Genomic DNA, 17,130 nt, shown 5'->3' on the forward strand with positions numbered 1-17,130 from the left:
CGGCCCAGCCGCGGGGCATCAGGGAAGAGCCGCGGCCGGCGGGGCCTTCCCCGCAGTGAGGTAATACCCCCCGCCCCGCGGCGTGTGGGCGTGCCGCGTGGTGACGTCACACACTCTCAGCCGGGGCCGCTCATAAGATGTCAGGAGGGCGGGTGGGAAGTGACGGCGGGAGGAAGTTCCGTCTCGTTTGAAAGCGCCCGGCGGAGCTGCTGACGGCCTTTTCCCGCCGACATGGCCGCCTTCGCCATGGAGCCGCCGCCCGCAGGTGAGCCGGGCCGCCCCCTTGCCCTCTCTCTTCCTCTCCCCCTGGCTTCGTGCCCCCTTCGGCTTCGCCCGGCGCCGCCTCGCCCCGCGCGTGCCGTTCCGTGCGGCGGTTGGTCGCGTGCGGGGCCGTTGGTCGGCGCGAGCCGCCTCAGAGTTCGGTGGTGCCCGGCCATGGCTGCTCGGCTCTTTTCCCCGACGCTGCCCGCGTTCTTCTGGCCTGGTGAGGGGATTGGGGTCGGAGCTGGTCCCCTGCTCCGGCTGGGGGGACGCGTTGGGGGAGCCCGGACGTCGCCGGGCTGAAGTTGGTGATGGGAGACGGGAGACCGCACCGGAATGAGCCTCTTCCTCTGAGGGAAGGCGAAAGGCAGCGCGGGGTTAAACCGGGCAGCCACCGCCCCGGTGCTCCGCGGTGTAAGATCCGCGCCTCAAGGGCCGCTCGGGTGTGGCGAGGCCGGCTGTGGCGGCAGGGCTGTGGGGAAGCCGCGGTGTGGCTGGCGGAGCCCCTGGTGCTCTGCCGGAGGACAGTCTCCGGGCTCGGGTGCGGATACTGGCTGGCAGGGGAGGAGAATCCAGCCTTGGCGTGATTGCTTTTACATGGGAAACGCCTTTAAAATATCTTGATAACCAAAACTGCCCTCAAAACCAGAAATCCAGTCCGAACCAAAGCATTATATTTTAAGAATTAAGTCTCAGCTTGGCAGTTCTTGCAGTTGCTGAAAATGCAAGGTTGTGATAAACTTTGCTTGCTTGGAAAATAAATGGTTAGAACAGTCTTAGTCACTTATTGTATATTGTTTTATGTTTCTTTGATAGAACTGCTATTTAAGCTATGGAAAAGGCTAGATCACTAGGTTTTTTCCGTGTTTTTACATTTTGTTTTTGTTCACGCAGGAGCTGAGCCAATGACTCTTGGTTCCCCGACATCTCCAAAACCAGGAGCTAGTGCTCAGTTTCTTCCTGGGTTCTTGATGGGTGACTTACCTGCGCCAGTGACTCCACAACCACGTGCTTTAAGCGGCCCTTCAGTTGGTGTGATGGAAATGAGGTCTCCACTACTTGCAGGTCAGAACTTGTTAAATGCTGAAAAATTGTCCTGAAAGTAAAAACGTGGTATGTCTTATTGCTTTGTGTGACTGTTGCAGACTTGAATTCTTGTAGTTTTATAACTTGCTCTAAACAAACTCAACTCATTGACATGGTGAACTCAAGTGTATTCAGTGGAGTTTGGCTACATTTGTCAAAGTAGACTTAAGGTTAATAAATGTTTTAAACATGGCAGTTTTGGTAGCAGGGAAGGTTGCTTTTATAGGGGAAGTAATTTGCACCTCTCCTAATATAAAATCAACTTATATAACTCTTTACAAGTCAGTTGCACATACGGTCATCAGTGTTTTCTTTGTTTGAGACAGAGATGTCTGCTGGCAAACTAAATGCCAGCTGGTGATTTCTCTGCAACTGATGCTAAAAAAAAAAATCACAGATTGTAAGACTTCTAAAAACTGGATGGAGAAAAACTAAAAAATACTCCTTGATTACTGTCTAACAGTTATATTTACAGTCCAGATGTCTGCTGTATTTGGGCTCGAGTAGTGACTTTTCCCAGCTGTAGATGCTCATCTCTTTCCAACCACCTAATTGATCTGACTAGAAGGTCCTTACCTATGTTTCCAAAATGGTGGTATTATATGTCTGTTTTCTTCTCTGAGAAGTATGAATGAGTAGTTAACAGCTTCATTGATTTAGTTCATATCATGGGTGATATTGGCTTTTCTATTAAATAAGTTAGTGTAATTAAATATTTGGTGCTAGTGTGCTAGTCATTTTGAAGGAGAAATTGAGGAATAAAGTACTGCAAGATAATTTTAGATATTCTTTTCTTCTGATTTCAAGCACAATTGGACTTGATAATCCTTATGGGTCCCTTCCAACTTGAGATACTCTAAGATTGGTGGTCCGTTGGTCTCCAGTTTCTTGCTCTTGTCTTTCCTGCATCATGCAAGCCTCTGAGAAAAATATTATGAAATTGAAGTGTCATGTGAATTTCACCTAACTGTTTTTAAAAGGGTTTGTAACAGCCTCAGAGTATCAATATTAGAAAAGGGGGAATAAGTAAGATAACACAGGCCTCCCAAAATGACTGATTAAATATATTGCTTAAACTGAAAACCTTGATGGGAGAGTGCTTTATATAATGTGTATTTGTATAATACACTGTAATAGTTCTTGGATGTGTTAAACAGTTCAGAGAGGAGTCTTGAAGCTCAGAATTTAGGATTGAAAAGTACTTAGGAAAAGCTTAACTTTCAAATCTTTTGCAGGTGAAAACTGTTAAGTCAAACTACTTGTTCCTTCCCCCCCAACCCCTGGGGTAAACCCATGCAAAGTGTTCTGAGATATGTCAAGATCTTTTAGTCAGTTTAATTCTCTGTTATACTTGAAGTCCCAAAGTTTACAAAATGGGAGAGCAGCTGGCTTAACTTCATCCTGTCTGAATGCAAACCAGTTCCTGCTCTCAAGAGTTTACGTTTTTATTTAACATGAAATAATGTGGAAGGGAAAGGAATTTGCACAATGGGAATGTGACAGCATGTGCAATGTCTGTGTGCATTTTGGTATGGTTCTTCAGCATGTAGAATGTCTCAAGTCTTAAAAGCCTTGCTTTTGCCTCTCTGCTACAGGGAAGGTAGTATCTGAAACAACTAAAATACACTACTAACTTGCCTTAAAATGGGAGAATGTAGCTATGCTCAGAATGTCCTGAAAAGAGCAAGTGCATGTAAGTAGCGAATATACTGGGTTAATAAGAGGTCTAAAAGTTTTAGATGATACTTGTGTAAGGAGGCAGTTTCTGACACATGTGATGTTCTTGTGTGGAACATTCAAACCTGAACAGTTTGATAGGCCCTCAGTGAAACAATCAACAGTCTTTAATGGCTGAACTTACTGTTAAAGTTTCAAGAACAAGTAGTAGTGGAGTAAAATTACAAGTTTCTTGATGCTTTTCTTGTTTTCCTTTTAATTGCAGGAGGATCTCCCCCACAACCAGTAGTCCCTACGCATAAAGATAAAAGCGGTGCTCCACCAGTTAGAAGCATATATGATGAGTTATCTAGTCCTGGACTTGGATCAACACCTCTAACCTCAAGAAGACCAGTAAGTGCCTTAGCTACTGGCCAATTAGCAGAAGATGTGAGGTAGCTTACTGCTTCAGTGAATTCTTAACTCAGGTGTATAAACTGCTGTAGCAAAATGACTGGTGAGTTCTTCAGATCATGCTGTTGCTTAGTCTGGGTGTTTGGTGTACCTGTTCCTGTGTAGTCTAAATGAGAGCTGCAGCTCTTGAGCTGTCTCCTGTTGTTATTGATTGTTGATATTGCAGAGAATGACAAATGCAATTCATGCCTCTTGTTAGGCTTAGTACATGACAAATGAGGGCTTGTTGCAGCTTTTCACCTTCTTGTAAATTTATTTTGCTGATTGCCAGAAGGGTCTGAATATGCATTATCTTTCTCTTAGTGGGCAACAGAGATGCTTACTGAAACAGAAGGAATTTTGTGCTGAGTAAAATATCTAATCAAAATTTGGGCAGGGAGGCGGGGTTAATTCTGAAAGAGTAACAGTAAAATTTCTAGAAGGTCATTCTAGTAATAAGCTTTGCTACTTACCTCAACTGAGCAGTCAAGCGTTAGTAGGTTCTTTTCCAGTGAACGTGATTCTTTCGATGCAAGAACGCCTTTCACTCTTTATTGAGTGTCTTCTGAAAGTTCACATTGTCTGTGAAGGACAGAATCCAATACTGTCTTAAAGGACTGGATATTTTTTAAAAAAAAGCTGCTATCAGAATGCATGTTGCTAGGTCTGCAGGTGCTTCAGTTTGATCTTGTATCTAAGAAATACCATGATTCTGGCTAAAAATACACCAAAATTGTTTTGGATATTGAAATCCTTCTATGTTAAAAAGAAAATAACTACTGGCAGCTAAAACTCAAAGTGTACTTGCCTTCAATGCAGTTGCACTAAGTAGTTGAGAGGGAAAGTAAGTCTAGAGATGAGGAATACGAGTGGGGATTATGCTCCCATGATTTCTAAGCCCTTTAGACAGTGAAAATCAGATGCTGGTAGCTTATGATACTGGCATCCTTTCCGTCAGGATGCACGTGAATGTGTGAATTATTATACTACAGCAATAGTGAGATATCTGTTTTGAAAAAGTTAACCTATAAGGTTTCTGAGTATTGATACCTAAAGTTACATGCTTTTACGAAGCATATGTGGTTGGTATTAGGTAACAGATTGTTCAGTTCCTGGTACCTAAAGCTCACCCTAAGCCTAAATAAGCTTTCTTCTACACCAGTAGCTCTTTCTTGTTAGATGATGAAACATTGTAGACAGACCCTGAATTCTGTTGCTTGTGGTGTTTCCCTTCTGTCCTTTGCTCTGCATTCCTGTACTATCTCTGATACTTGCATTTAAGCCTCTGATCAGCAAAGTTAACTGCATTCTCTTCTAAGGCTTAGTAATCAGCTGGAGAATGCAGGATGTTATAGTTGAGGCCTACTGGATGTCCAGGCTATCTGCTTATCTGTGTGCTAGAATGTAAAAACATTGTCAAATAACTCTTCATTAATAACTTCTAATAATCTTGTGTTAAATATACATGTAAATGTCTGTTCTTACTCCTAAAAGTTAGGAGTAATTTAAGGCAAACAGTTAATATTCTTACCTGGAGCTTAAGTTACCTGAAAATGATCTCTTCTCATCTGAGAAGTGTACTTGTAAGAATGATTTGTTACTTTCTGTATTTTAATGCAGGCCAGCTTTTCTCTAACACAGAGCCCGTTGGTTGGAACTATGCCATCAACTCCTGGAACAGGTAGATGTCCTGTCAAAATGTATAATCTATTTTCTTACAGCTTTCCTTAATACACAAAAATTATCACTGTTCAAGCTACATCAATTCCTTCCTGCTAACTTGCAAAGGAGTTGCATCTTTATGTACTAGCTTTTCAAAAGGTATGTGGATGTGAATGGGAAATACTTTTCCACTCTGAGACTGACTGAATTTCAGTCAACTTTACTTATTGTTGAACTGAGTGCAGAGGTGGCTGTACTTGAGTGAAGCAGCTGAGATCGATGGGTTGCCTTCCATCTTCATAAGGTTTCTTATCTGGTGTATGAACCTGTGGCTTCTTGCTAAGCTTGATTCTGCTGTCTGGTTCCGGTATGGCTTCTGTATGAAGCTGCTGGTGTTTAGAGGTCAAGCAGAAAGCTAGGTTGCTAGTCATAAAACTTCCTCGCATGCTTGCAGATGCAAAGTTTGGATTGACTTAATATTTGTCTGTGTCTGCAAATCTCCATCAAACTCTTCCATACACAAGTGAAATGCTTGATACTGGATTTATTCTTTTGCTATAGGCTCTTAAGCTTATCTGTCTTGCAAAAGTAATTTGTTAAACAATGCCTTTTCAATTTAACAGCTTCAAATATGTTCAGTCCTGCAAGTATTGGGCAACCTAGGAAGACTACTCTGTCTCCTGCTCAGCTGGATCCTTTTTATACTCAGGGTGATTCCCTGACTTCAGAAGATCAACTAGATGACACATGGGTAACTGTATTTGGGTAAGTTGATTTCCAAAGTATAACATTCACTGCTTCAAAAATGGCATTAACACACTGGTCTCTTGGATTTCTCAAATCCCTTTGTAGGGTTGTATTTTAGCACCAGAATTCTTAAACTACTCATAATTTCTTGAGTATTTTTTTGTCTTGCAGATTTCCTCAAGCATCAGCTTCATATATTCTTCTACAGTTTGCTCAGTACGGAAACATATTGAAGCATGTGGTATGTCTTAGTTTGATACTTATTTCTGAAAACATTCTGGCTCATTCTTTAAAAGGCTAACTCTCACATAATCTCATGCAGATGTCCAACACAGGAAACTGGATGCATATTCGATATCAGTCTAAGCTTCAAGCTCGGAAAGCCTTAAGCAAAGATGGAAGAATCTTTGGTGAATCTATCATGATTGGTGTAAAGCCATGTATAGATAAAGTAAGTTAACAGCTCCCCTTAAATATAAGGCGCTCTGCTTTTGGGCTTCCTCTTTATTTGCCTGGACTGCTGTAATTTTTTTCTTTTTGAATTGCAAAGCATAGGTAGTTCACTTATATAGGTAAAGGTTATACTTTACATGAGTTTTTCTTAAGTATTTGACAAAATTTCCTGCTGAGAAGGATCATTGAGAAATCTGTGCTTCTTGGAAGTTAAAATGCACAGAATTATATTGCTGTACAAGAGATGAAGTGAAACCCTAATGTATGAGAGCAAAGAATTTCCCAGACTGGAGTGTGTGGGTTTTTTAGGGACTGCAATAGATATGTGCTGGTAGATTAAGACCACTATTGCTCCTAGTTGTCCCTCTTCTTTTTTTTTTTAATGTGAGTATCTGATACTGGCTTTTCAGTTTATCTTAGTACATAAGACTGAAAACTTGTTAGCAAGACAGTCCTGATCATATTCTCCCACTTGCCCTCACAGAAACACACCCCTTATAAGTAATGGCTGGGGTAGGTGTGGCTGTATTCCAGTCTAATTTTATCATGAGCTATTAGTTTCTAGGCATTGACAATGCCCTGACCACTAATTCTTGCAGCACTTTGCATTGGGTACTGTACGTTAGCTTAAGCAAATGACAGTCATTCTTTGATAGTTCAGAGGTTATTTTTAAGGATATGTGATGTTAGCATCAGTAATGTGAGCTTTCAAGTGTAAACGATTCTGAGAAGGCAGCCCTAGAAATTTGAGCTTGCAATTACTTCAATTGTTATAAGTTCAAAACCTTGCTTATAGTGACTAAAATTCAGAAATAAATGTACTTCAGTGCCCCTTTCTTCTCTGGGCTTCAGATGGTAGAGCTTCCAGTCTCACCTTATTTACTGTTTTGGTGTCCAGATTTTATAAATGACTGAATTGCCTATAGGCTGAAACTCTAGAAGTAATTAGCTAAGACCTTTAATTGTCAGGCATCTGATCTTTGTTGCTTTTGAATTCTTGTTATGTCTTTTGTAGATAGTGTCTGCTTTTTGGAGGCAAGGAGACTTCTACAGATTAATCCATTGAGGGTTTGGCATTAGCCTGTAAAACTCTTTGTTGCAATTGAAAACTAAATGTGATGGATAGGACCTATTTTGGATAGCTTGTCTTGTGCCAGACGTGATTCTGAATTTCCACCGTCTTTAGGCTGGTTGAATGCTGTGCTCCACTGGAGTCTAAATGCAGCAAATCAGGTCTCCCCAGGCTGGTTGTCATTTCCCATCCATCAAGTCACTTGCTGCCTCTTCCATTCTACATGCATTCCTTTCTAAACCTAAGCTTACAAAATGGAACCTTCTGATTCCTTTCCTAGCATTTGATAAGGGGATTGAGTGAAATTCCTTGGCACGTTGAGTCTGTGCAAAAAGCAGCAAGTTGGTAAGGGCTTGGACACTGTCCTGTATGGATTGGGTAAAATACTTTAGACGTGTTTAGAAAGAGGATGCTATGCTACTTAGTCCAGCTGGGCCTGAAAGAAGTTACTACTTGAAGTTTGTTGTGAGTCTTAGAAACTGTTTCAAACTTGGCTGACATTTAGTACGTACAGTGAATAGATTACAAGCTTCTGCTGCTTTGCAATGGCATCATCTGACATATAATGATTGCAGCAAGGAAAATGCTTTGTGATAATGTGTACTTGTGTGCTCTGTACTGACAGGTAATTTACCTGTGGTCTTTGCTTACTTTGAGCTGTGAACATACTTTTATCAAACAATTCTAGATAATGCTAGATAATTTTAGCATTTGTTTACATTATATTAAACTTCTTTTAAAGAGTGTGATGGAAAACTTTGAAAGAAGCTCTGCATCCTCAATGTCTTCAGTTTTCACTCCACCTGCAAAATCCGTTGGCACACCAGTACAACCCGCAAATAATACTACGAGGATTTCTACAATGAGACCTCTTGCAACAGCATACAAAGCTTCCACTAGTGACTATCAGGTATTTTAGGGGAAACAGAGGCATGTGTTTCTTTGTGTTATCTCCCCTTAGTTGTATGAGGCTGTATGCATGTTAACTTCAATGTGACCTTAGCCTTTATCTTCTCCTGTCATTTCTTTAAAGATGTGGTTCAAGTACAAACTCAGTCTGTTCAGGCTCTAAAATAATAATAACTAAAAAATTAATAACTTGTCACTTTTCCAGAGGGCTTGTTCTGAAAATCTTTCAAACATATTTTGTCAAAATATAGTAGCATTTAGGAAATGAAAAGAAAAACTGGTTAGTATAAAAAGAATTAACTACATGTTGACTGATTCTCTTTATTTTCTCTCTCCTTCTTTCCCCCTGCCTTCCAGGTGGTGTCTGACAGACAAACTCCTAGGAAAGATGAAAGTATTGTGTCTAAGGCGATGGAATATGTATTTGGCTGGTAATATACAAGAGGAAGTAACACACTAAGTTGGTCAGGGTTTGAAATAGGCTACTGACATCCGTGGTTAGTTGTATAACTACTGGTGGCAGTATTTTAACTTACATCTCACCTTTTATGCCTTCAGTTGATTCAGCAGACATGTAGCTTGCACTTTAAATGATGGCAATGTACACACGGTTTTAAAAACTGAGTAAGTGTAAATACAAGTGTTTTTTCCCATTTGTGCTCTGATTGCATGATTGTAGAAAAATATCAGCACTGACTTTTCCTCTGTAATTACTTGGCGAATTACTTCCCAGTATGTTTTAAATGTTAAAAATGGCAGCTTTATTTACTGATGCCTTTAACTTTATTAGGTTTTTTTGCCTGAAAACATGGTAGGCTACTTGCAGGAAGAACACTAGGCACAACTGGCTCCCAGGGACAGGGACTGTTCTTAGTATATGCGATTTTAATTTTTTTATTAGGATTCACTGCTGTTTTATAACTATCTCTCTGGCATTGTGTTCTAAATGTTGTAGCAACCGTTTAACTTCTTGTTTTATTAATAAAGCTAAATAAAGTTAAGTTTTTCTTAGGTTGTTCTTAAAACAAGTGTGAGTTCTGTTAGGAAAACCTATTTGCAGTACTCTTAACTGTTAAATATGATGCTGCCTAATGCTTGTTAACGTGTTACCAGCAGAGCAGATGCTGCTGATGTTTACTGAAGTAGCACCAACCAGCGTTAAAACTAGCAAATGTATAAATGTTGTCTCTGTGGGTATTTTATTGCAGTGTGCACTTAACAGGTAACAAACCGTAGTATTCTAAGCTATAAAATGTTGAGTTGAAATAGCTGAATAGAAAAACACAATGTGTCAGTGACTGGAGCTGCTTTCATTTCAAGACTCTTCGAAGAAAATTTTCTCCAAAGTATTGGCTGAATGATGATTTTTTTTTTTTAATTGAACTTCTTCCCCTTGAGGTTTTCTTCTGGAGGTGAGCCTCTCAAGTAATGATGTGTGTCATGTAAGCTTATAGTCTTCTAGATAAAGGCCTCTCTTACCTGGGAGAGAGCAGTTTTTTCTCTAATGCTTGGGAAACTACATGTAAGTATTACTTTAATTTCATAGCTGTGTTAGTGTGGGTCACATCAGTATTTTAGTTTGCGTCAGTAGTGTGTTTGTGAGGTCAATATCCAGTCATACCTATTTCCATACTTTGCTTCACATTGCAGTGTGGTCTCATAGTTCTTCAGCTGCACTTCTCTGATAAAATTAAATTGACAGATTAGTCGAGCAGCATGCTTAATGTTCCTCAGATGCTAATGGGCATCCAATTTACAGGATTAAGCTAGTGATGGTCCCGAGTAAAACCCCTAAAGCACTTAGTGAGAAGTCAGATTTCTACCTCAGGGCACTTTGTGCTTCACTGTACGCTTTAGAAGTAACCTACCTGTAGGCAGATTCAGAGATTTTTGAGATGCATTTTACTGTATTTGCTGGCTAATGCTTTTGGGATATTGGTTGCTACTCAGCCATTTGCTTTTGATCAAAGGGAGCTGCTCAAACCTAATTGATACCTGAATGTGTTTTCTCATAATACACCTGGCTTTTTGTTGGTGAAAAACACATCACACAGATTACTTCAGAAAGAAAATGGATAGTTCAGCTAAATTCTTGTTTTCTAGTTGCTTTGCAAAATACACTTCTGGTGCGCTTCAGACTTGTTATCATGTATGTAGGACTTAGTTTAGTGAAGTGATGAAGAATAAGATAGAACTCTGTTCAAGTAAGTCTGAAGCTAAATACATAAGGAAGGAGTTGGAGCCAAAGTCAGTAGATTGGCTTGACCTGTTTTACCAATAAGTACCATATTTGGAACTGTGCTAAGTTTTGTTTTTTCCCAGTTGTTTATGTTAATTTCTTCTTTCTCATAGCTTTAGGAATGATTTTACTAATAGGTTGCTGCAGCTTCCTGTAGGTTAAAAGCACTTGGGAGTAGTGGATGTTGTTTACTTTGCAAATAGGAGGAGAAGAGTTTAGAACACATAAATCTGTGTGCTTCTGGACAGTAGCATTAAGAAAGTATGTTCACGTGGCTTCTGCTGGTAAAGACTGTTGTTAAGACTTACTATGTTGTCTTAGTGTTGACCACTAGTTAAACCGTGGCGTCAATGATTTGGGCTTATTACGCGTGCAGTCCCACACTGCACGAACCACCGTGCAACTTTGTTGCAACAACGTGTTCCTGATAATACCATTATTATGAGTGTACAGAGGCCATGTGTGAAAGGGCGGAGGATATTGAGAACTACATGTGTGAAGCATCTCTGAAACACTTGGAAGGTCTTCAAGAAACCTTTTCAAGGCTAGCTACTGTGATTTAGGTGGCATTGCGTTTAAAAATCCAATTCTTCCTGTTTTGTTAACTGTCTACCTGCTGCTTTGCAATAAGGAAGGCTTCTCTTCTAGCTGTAACTAGATGTGCTTTACATTAAAACCAAAGTTACGGACTTCAGCTAGTGATGTGTAACAAACCAGAAGTAAGTTTCATAAGTATCAATTGTATGGGGTTTCTTGTAAGACTACAAACTACATTTTTCACAGGATTATGGCTTTAGTTTAAAATAAAACTGTCATGAATACTTACTCTTCTGTTGTCTGCCTCAATCACAAGCATGTTACTTGGGAATCTAATTCACTTACCTTAGTATATGGATGTGCATGCTTTTAAATTCTATAAGGGGTTTGTTGTATTGTTTCAATGCTAATTTCACTACAATTTTAACACTTTTGTGGTAAAGACTTTTATAACTTGGAGATAGTGTGTATTTTTGTCCTCCTCTTTCCCTCCCATCCCTCCTCAATGGAGCTTTCTAGTAACTTGAGTGATATTTATTTGGCTAATCCATGTATACTAACATAAAATGAAAATCAAATGTTAGAGTACATGATGCCTGCCTCTCAAGTTGTGGGCATCTACCTCCACCGTGTGGCAGTTCTGAAGAACTTTAATGAGAGGTTTAACTGGTATTGAATGGAATATGGAGTCTTAATTATGCTTTAGTTAGAAAGTGCATAAACAGTTAGGAAGTGCATAAACAGTACTGTGAGAAAATAGCAGTGCTCAAATGTTATAGTTGAAGTGTTTTCATAGTAAAGGACAAAGATGAGTTTAAAATATCTTAATTTGGGAACAATTCAGACTTCTAAATATTGCTTCAATGAAATGCTTCTTAAACTCTATTTAAAATCTTACTAGTATTCACTCATGTCCATTTTGAGATGGATAAATTGACCAAATAATATTTTAGCAGAATATACCATGAAATCCATTTTGTATGAACACAATTGCCTTTTCTGATAATCTGATATGTGTAAAAATAAAGACTTGCATCAGTTGTCTTTAATTTGACTGCAGATGACTAGACCACAGATGAGTTTGCAAAAATGTACTAGTTAAGTATGTTTGGAAATAGTAAGGTGTTCAGTTGAGTGTGTGGAAACAAACTAAACTGGCTTACAAACAACTTGGAATCAGGAGCTGGCTTACTGAATTTCATACTGAAGGTGCAAAGACTCTGGAATAAACATTCTAGATCTTGAGTAAAAACATCAGTCCTCAGGCAAATTGATGGCTTTGTGGTAAAATACTTTTTTTTTAATTGTTTGGACCAGAGTAAAAGGTGTTCTTTTGATGTGGTATGTGTCTCGGTAAGTATCGAAGTGCAAACAGTACTGACGGGTGAACTTCTGTTAGTGCTTATAAATTAGGGTTCAGTTGGTGAAGTTACCTTTAAAAATGAATGCATAATTAATAATTTTGTAAAATGTTTTTGGCCTTCTATTAAGGAATCCTTTGACTCAAGTATGTTTTTGTGTAATGCATATAAACTGTGCTTCTGTCAACAGTCACATTTTCCACTTTTCTGCAAGTAAAACACATCTTGAAATTAAGAGCACCTCTGAAGCTGTAAATTCTTATATCCTATATAATATCATCAAATACCTTGATTCAAGGTCCTCAGTTTTGTAAGTGAACTTCCAGCTTAAAGAGTTTATTGCTGATGTAAGCAGATGCAGCTGAAGTGACCCCAGAATTCTGATCTCTGTAGATGAAGTGCTGGGTTTTGTTCATGAGTCATTTTGTGCATGAAGATGGAGACTCTCCTTACTTTCATGCTGTTTCTAATAAGAATTGCTCTGAACAGTCATTGTTTTATTTTCCTCAATTGTTTATTGCATCAGATTTTGGTATAGCTTACTGCAAAAATCAGTTTATGACCATATCCTTTATTGTAGGAGTGAATTGAATTTTCAGTATGAAGAGAACTTTTCAATTTTTTTCCTTTCTGTTGTGTATGTCAGCCACCTAATTAACATCTTGTTTAGCTGCCTTTGGAGTCCTGTGTGTTCTGTGAGAATCTGTCCCTTGCTGCAGAATTAAGGTCCCAAAAAATGCTGTTGTCTTTTTCAAGGATCTTTCAAGCCCCTGGTGTTAAGGAGGTAACCTTGAATACATGAAGCAAGGATAACCTGACAAATGGATGTCTGTGGAGATCTGGGAAGTGATACTTCTGTAGTGTGGATTATCCAGTAGTTATTAATAGACTGTTTGTTTTGAAACTTGAAGGTAGTCCAAAATTGGTTATCTGATAAAGTGCTGTAGCTGAGACTTTTAGTTGGAACCCAGACTCGGGGAGGGTTTTTGAGTGCTAGGTTGCTAACTGGTGGTTGTTCTGCCAAAGCTCCTGTCTTTTCCTGGCAACTAAACATATAGCTAGCTTGAAAGAATCATGGTTGTAACACTAGCTGTCATGACATAAAGCACTGTAAAATGAAATTAAGCTGTTTAGATCTTTTAATCAATGAATAATATACATTATTCATTGCACTAGTGTCAGTTTCTAGTTACCTGCACAAAAATGCTCAGCAATCCAAATTACAATGGAAGTCAGACCTTGCTTCCATACAGTCATGAAACTTCACCGTTATTTAAAAAGATAAAGTCTTTTCTGCAAAGTAACCAACTTTTCTTTCACAGCATGCTTTCTCAGCTGGCACGTAGTTTGACTTACTGGGCTTTCTCACTGTGTGCTCTTAAATCAGATTTTCAAACTTTAAAAAGCTGTTTGCTGTGTAGGATTGCACCAGTGGATAAGATCATGCTGCTTAGTGGAATTGAGCGAAGGCCTACATTATTTTCCAAGCATGCAATATGACAGCATGTAGTATCACATTTCAGTAGATGAAATACAGTGAAAATTGTCCATCATAGGATACTATAATGGGCTATTGATTTTTAGGTGCTGCAGTTTCTCTTTCTTCGTAATTGAATTGTGCTTGTGAACATATGAAAATGTTCATTCGCAGATTGAAGGGCATAAAGTAAAAATTGCACAGAGGTCGACCTTATATGGGCTAGACAAGTGTTATATTAATTACTTTTTTCCGTAGGACTGCAGTAACAATGAAGCTTGTGTATATATTGAATGGCATAGGTTTTGATCTGATGATACATTGGAAAAAAAGACATAATGGTTATTCCTATGCACTTATTTAGACTTGCCTGCTTTCCAGTTTCTAGCAAATGCAGTGGTACTTTAGAATGAGAAGTATCAAACAGCTTTCACATAGGATGAATATACATCTTGACTTAAAGTCTTCAAGCATCTTTCTAAAAATCTAATGATGTTCACACACTTGCAGAATTAAGAATTTAAAATGTACTTTTAATTATATTGTTATGGAGACAACTAGCCTAAGAGATATAATGACAATGTTAGTATTGTAGTGGAGTAGGTGATGGTGATGACTGTCTCTTTCAGCTTTGGCCATTTAGTCCTTGCTGAGTATCTTACTAGTTGAGTCTCTTAAAATGTGGGGTTTTTTCCCAGCTCTGGAAATACTTGCCAGTGGAAGAGGTCCTGAAAGATATTGTAGAACATCTTGAGTTGGAAGGGACCCATAAAGATCAAGTACAACTATGGCACTAATACATGTTATAAGTTATTACTAGTTGCAATACAGTGGTGGCAGCTGGCATTCTGTGCCCCAGGAGATGAAAACAAGTTTATTTGGATGAATTAAAGCTGTAATAGCATATCAAAATGTGATGCAGGAGCAGCTGCATAGCTTCTTTATTTCTAGGAGACTCTTGTGGCATCTAACTCTTGATGGGCATATCATGAACCTTGAGAAATGGTATGTGCATATAGCAGATATTTGGGGTATCATCAGTGGAACACATAATATGGCAAAGACCAGGTCAAGTATAATTATTTTGTCAAAAATTAATAATAAAATTTGTAAGGCTTGAAGAATAGTCTGAAAAAGTGATTGGGAAACTTTTCTACTATATAACTATTTATCCTCAAATTACTGCAAAGTTCAACAATATTAGTAGCTTACGTTCTGACTCTTCTGCCATTTCAGGTGTGTTTGAAAAGTTTAAACTCTGACTTTAAACTAAACTTTGACTAAATTTAACTGACACAAACTATAACAATGGTGCTGTTATCTCTGAACCTTAACACCTTGCATGAAAAAGCTGGTTACATGAATTTGTCGCTTGCTTTCAGCCTATCACAGCACAAAGAATAAGAAATATGGTTCAGTAGCATTTCCTCAGTATTCTTCCTCTGCCGTTTTTTTGTGAAATTAAAGTAGCATGCTAAAAACTGCCACCTCAGTCTCTGAAAAAACCTGCCACCTCTTCATTGTGTGAAGTGGGAAGCGCATGAAATACAGTCAACATGGCAGTGCTGTAAATGCTTGTGGTGAAAGCACTGCATGGTGTTTTCTCTACCTAGTGTGTCTTTGACATGCTGTGTCAGGTCTCTGCTGGATGAAGGATTTCTTCCTAACAGCTAGAAGTGGTTTTGTGTGTATCGTTCTCTGACCATCTGGAATTGCTGACATTTGAGTCCCTGTAGGATGGACTGGGAACAACTACACACATAGTTTCTATGAACTGTTTGGGCTGGAAAAAAAATTCTGTGTAGTGATTTGATTCTGCAATCTCTGTGTTAGGTTCTGTTAGATTTTTTTTGTGTGTCAAAAAATATCTGCATTGTGAATTGGGAGAGGTTGGTTCCACTGAAAGCTTTGCCAGCTTTATTACAGAACTGAAGGAGATGAGATCATGCTAGCTGTTGTTCAGACACAAAAACACTGTTTCTCTCCAAAAGAAAGTGATATAGTGAAGCTCTACAAGCTTCCTTCCAGCAGTATTGCTGCACCAGTATTTTAACCTACTGAAATTTGAGCTACCAGTGTAAATAACATCTAGCAGTTGCTGTTAGCTTCAGGTCAAATACTGTTAGTGGGCATGACTGATGCTCCCCATAATCTTACGTGGTTTTCCTCTAATTCTGGCTGTATCGAATAATTTATGGATGTAACTTCAAAGAATTTTTTTTCATAATGCATGCAAGGCAGAAAAAACTGAAGATGTGGTATAATGACAGGAAGGAGTTATTGAAGATAAATTATTAAAAACCTGAGGAACACTACCATGAAAGCTAGTCAATAGGGTAGAAAACTTACTCTTAAATAAAGCAAAAAAACCAACACCCAAATCCCAAAACTTATTTATTGCAAGCAGTGTTTATAGACTTTGATTTTTGGGTAGGAGTGATCATTGACCAGATAACTTACTGTTAATTGCATTTGAAATTCCAGTTACAGGGTATATTGTAATTGTTCTCTGAAGCCACTAAAAGCCAAAAAAAATGATTTCAACTGTAAATCTAATTATTCTGAAGCCTTACAATATTACATTTTATATTCTGTATTTTTAATCAGAAGGAACGTTTTTCTCAAACTTCTGTATCCTAAAGTTAGTGGGAATCTTAAAATTGCAGTCTCCAGCAATGTAATGACAGGACTTAAATAGTTGGTGAGTTTGACAGTATGTTAAATGAATTGTGGGTGTATTTTATTATTTTAATAACCTCATACAAACAAATGTACTAATGACATAAAAGAAAATTCAGTAGAAGCAGGCTAAACTTCTATGCAGCACACAAGCTATTGGAAGAGGCCCTCAAGGTTTTGACACTACCTCTTGAGTTGTCTTAATGTTCATGTGAAATGTTTTTCTTTGGTTGTTTTGCTTTTGCAACAGCAGCCTGGTGCTGTTAGAGCTAATGATCTAGACTTTCTTTGTGTTCAGTAATACAAGGAGAACATAAACCTAGCCATTTTACAAGGAAAAGAAATTAATATGGCTTACTGCTGCAAATTCAAGCAGCAACCTGATCTGGCATATTAGGTCAGAGTGCTTGCCTAGACAGGATCTAGAATTTCACATATATTGGTATTAAATATGAACATCTTTTCCTACAGCTAGTTGCAAAATGGAAGAGGATCTGTTATTAACCCGCAGGCTATTGTTGTGAATGTTTGATCACGA

At 38.7% G+C, this 17,130-nt stretch overlaps 1 protein-coding gene across 1 annotated transcript; it reads left to right on the forward strand.

Annotated features, from left to right (window-relative positions):
• The first annotated feature begins 113 nt into the window (after positions 1–113).
• NUP35 (nucleoporin 35) lies at positions 114–11,363 on the forward strand. Its single transcript, XM_075756115.1, has 9 exons — positions 114–265; positions 1,156–1,326; positions 3,290–3,417; positions 5,077–5,137; positions 5,742–5,883; positions 6,037–6,106; positions 6,188–6,316; positions 8,133–8,300; positions 8,657–11,363. The coding sequence occupies exons 1-9, from the start codon at positions 232–234 to the stop codon at positions 8,732–8,734; spliced, it is 981 nt and encodes a 326-aa protein (XP_075612230.1). The 5' UTR covers positions 114–231; the 3' UTR covers positions 8,735–11,363.
• Positions 11,364–17,130: the final 5,767 nt, after the last annotated feature.

This window comes from Balearica regulorum, chromosome 6 (assembly GCF_011004875.1).
Source record: "Balearica regulorum gibbericeps isolate bBalReg1 chromosome 6, bBalReg1.pri, whole genome shotgun sequence".
Lineage (NCBI taxonomy): Eukaryota > Metazoa > Chordata > Aves > Gruiformes > Gruidae > Balearica > Balearica regulorum.

Coding starts and splice junctions, on each gene's coding strand:
- NUP35 (XM_075756115.1), top strand. CDS start 232: ATGGCCGCCTTCGCCATGGAGCCGCCGCCCGCAG. Junction 3,418..5,076: donor CTCTAACCTCAAGAAGACCA/GTAAGTGCCTTA, acceptor ATTTTAATGCAG/GCCAGCTTTTCTCTAACACA. Junction 6,107..6,187: donor GAAACATATTGAAGCATGTG/GTATGTCTTAGT, acceptor AATCTCATGCAG/ATGTCCAACACAGGAAACTG.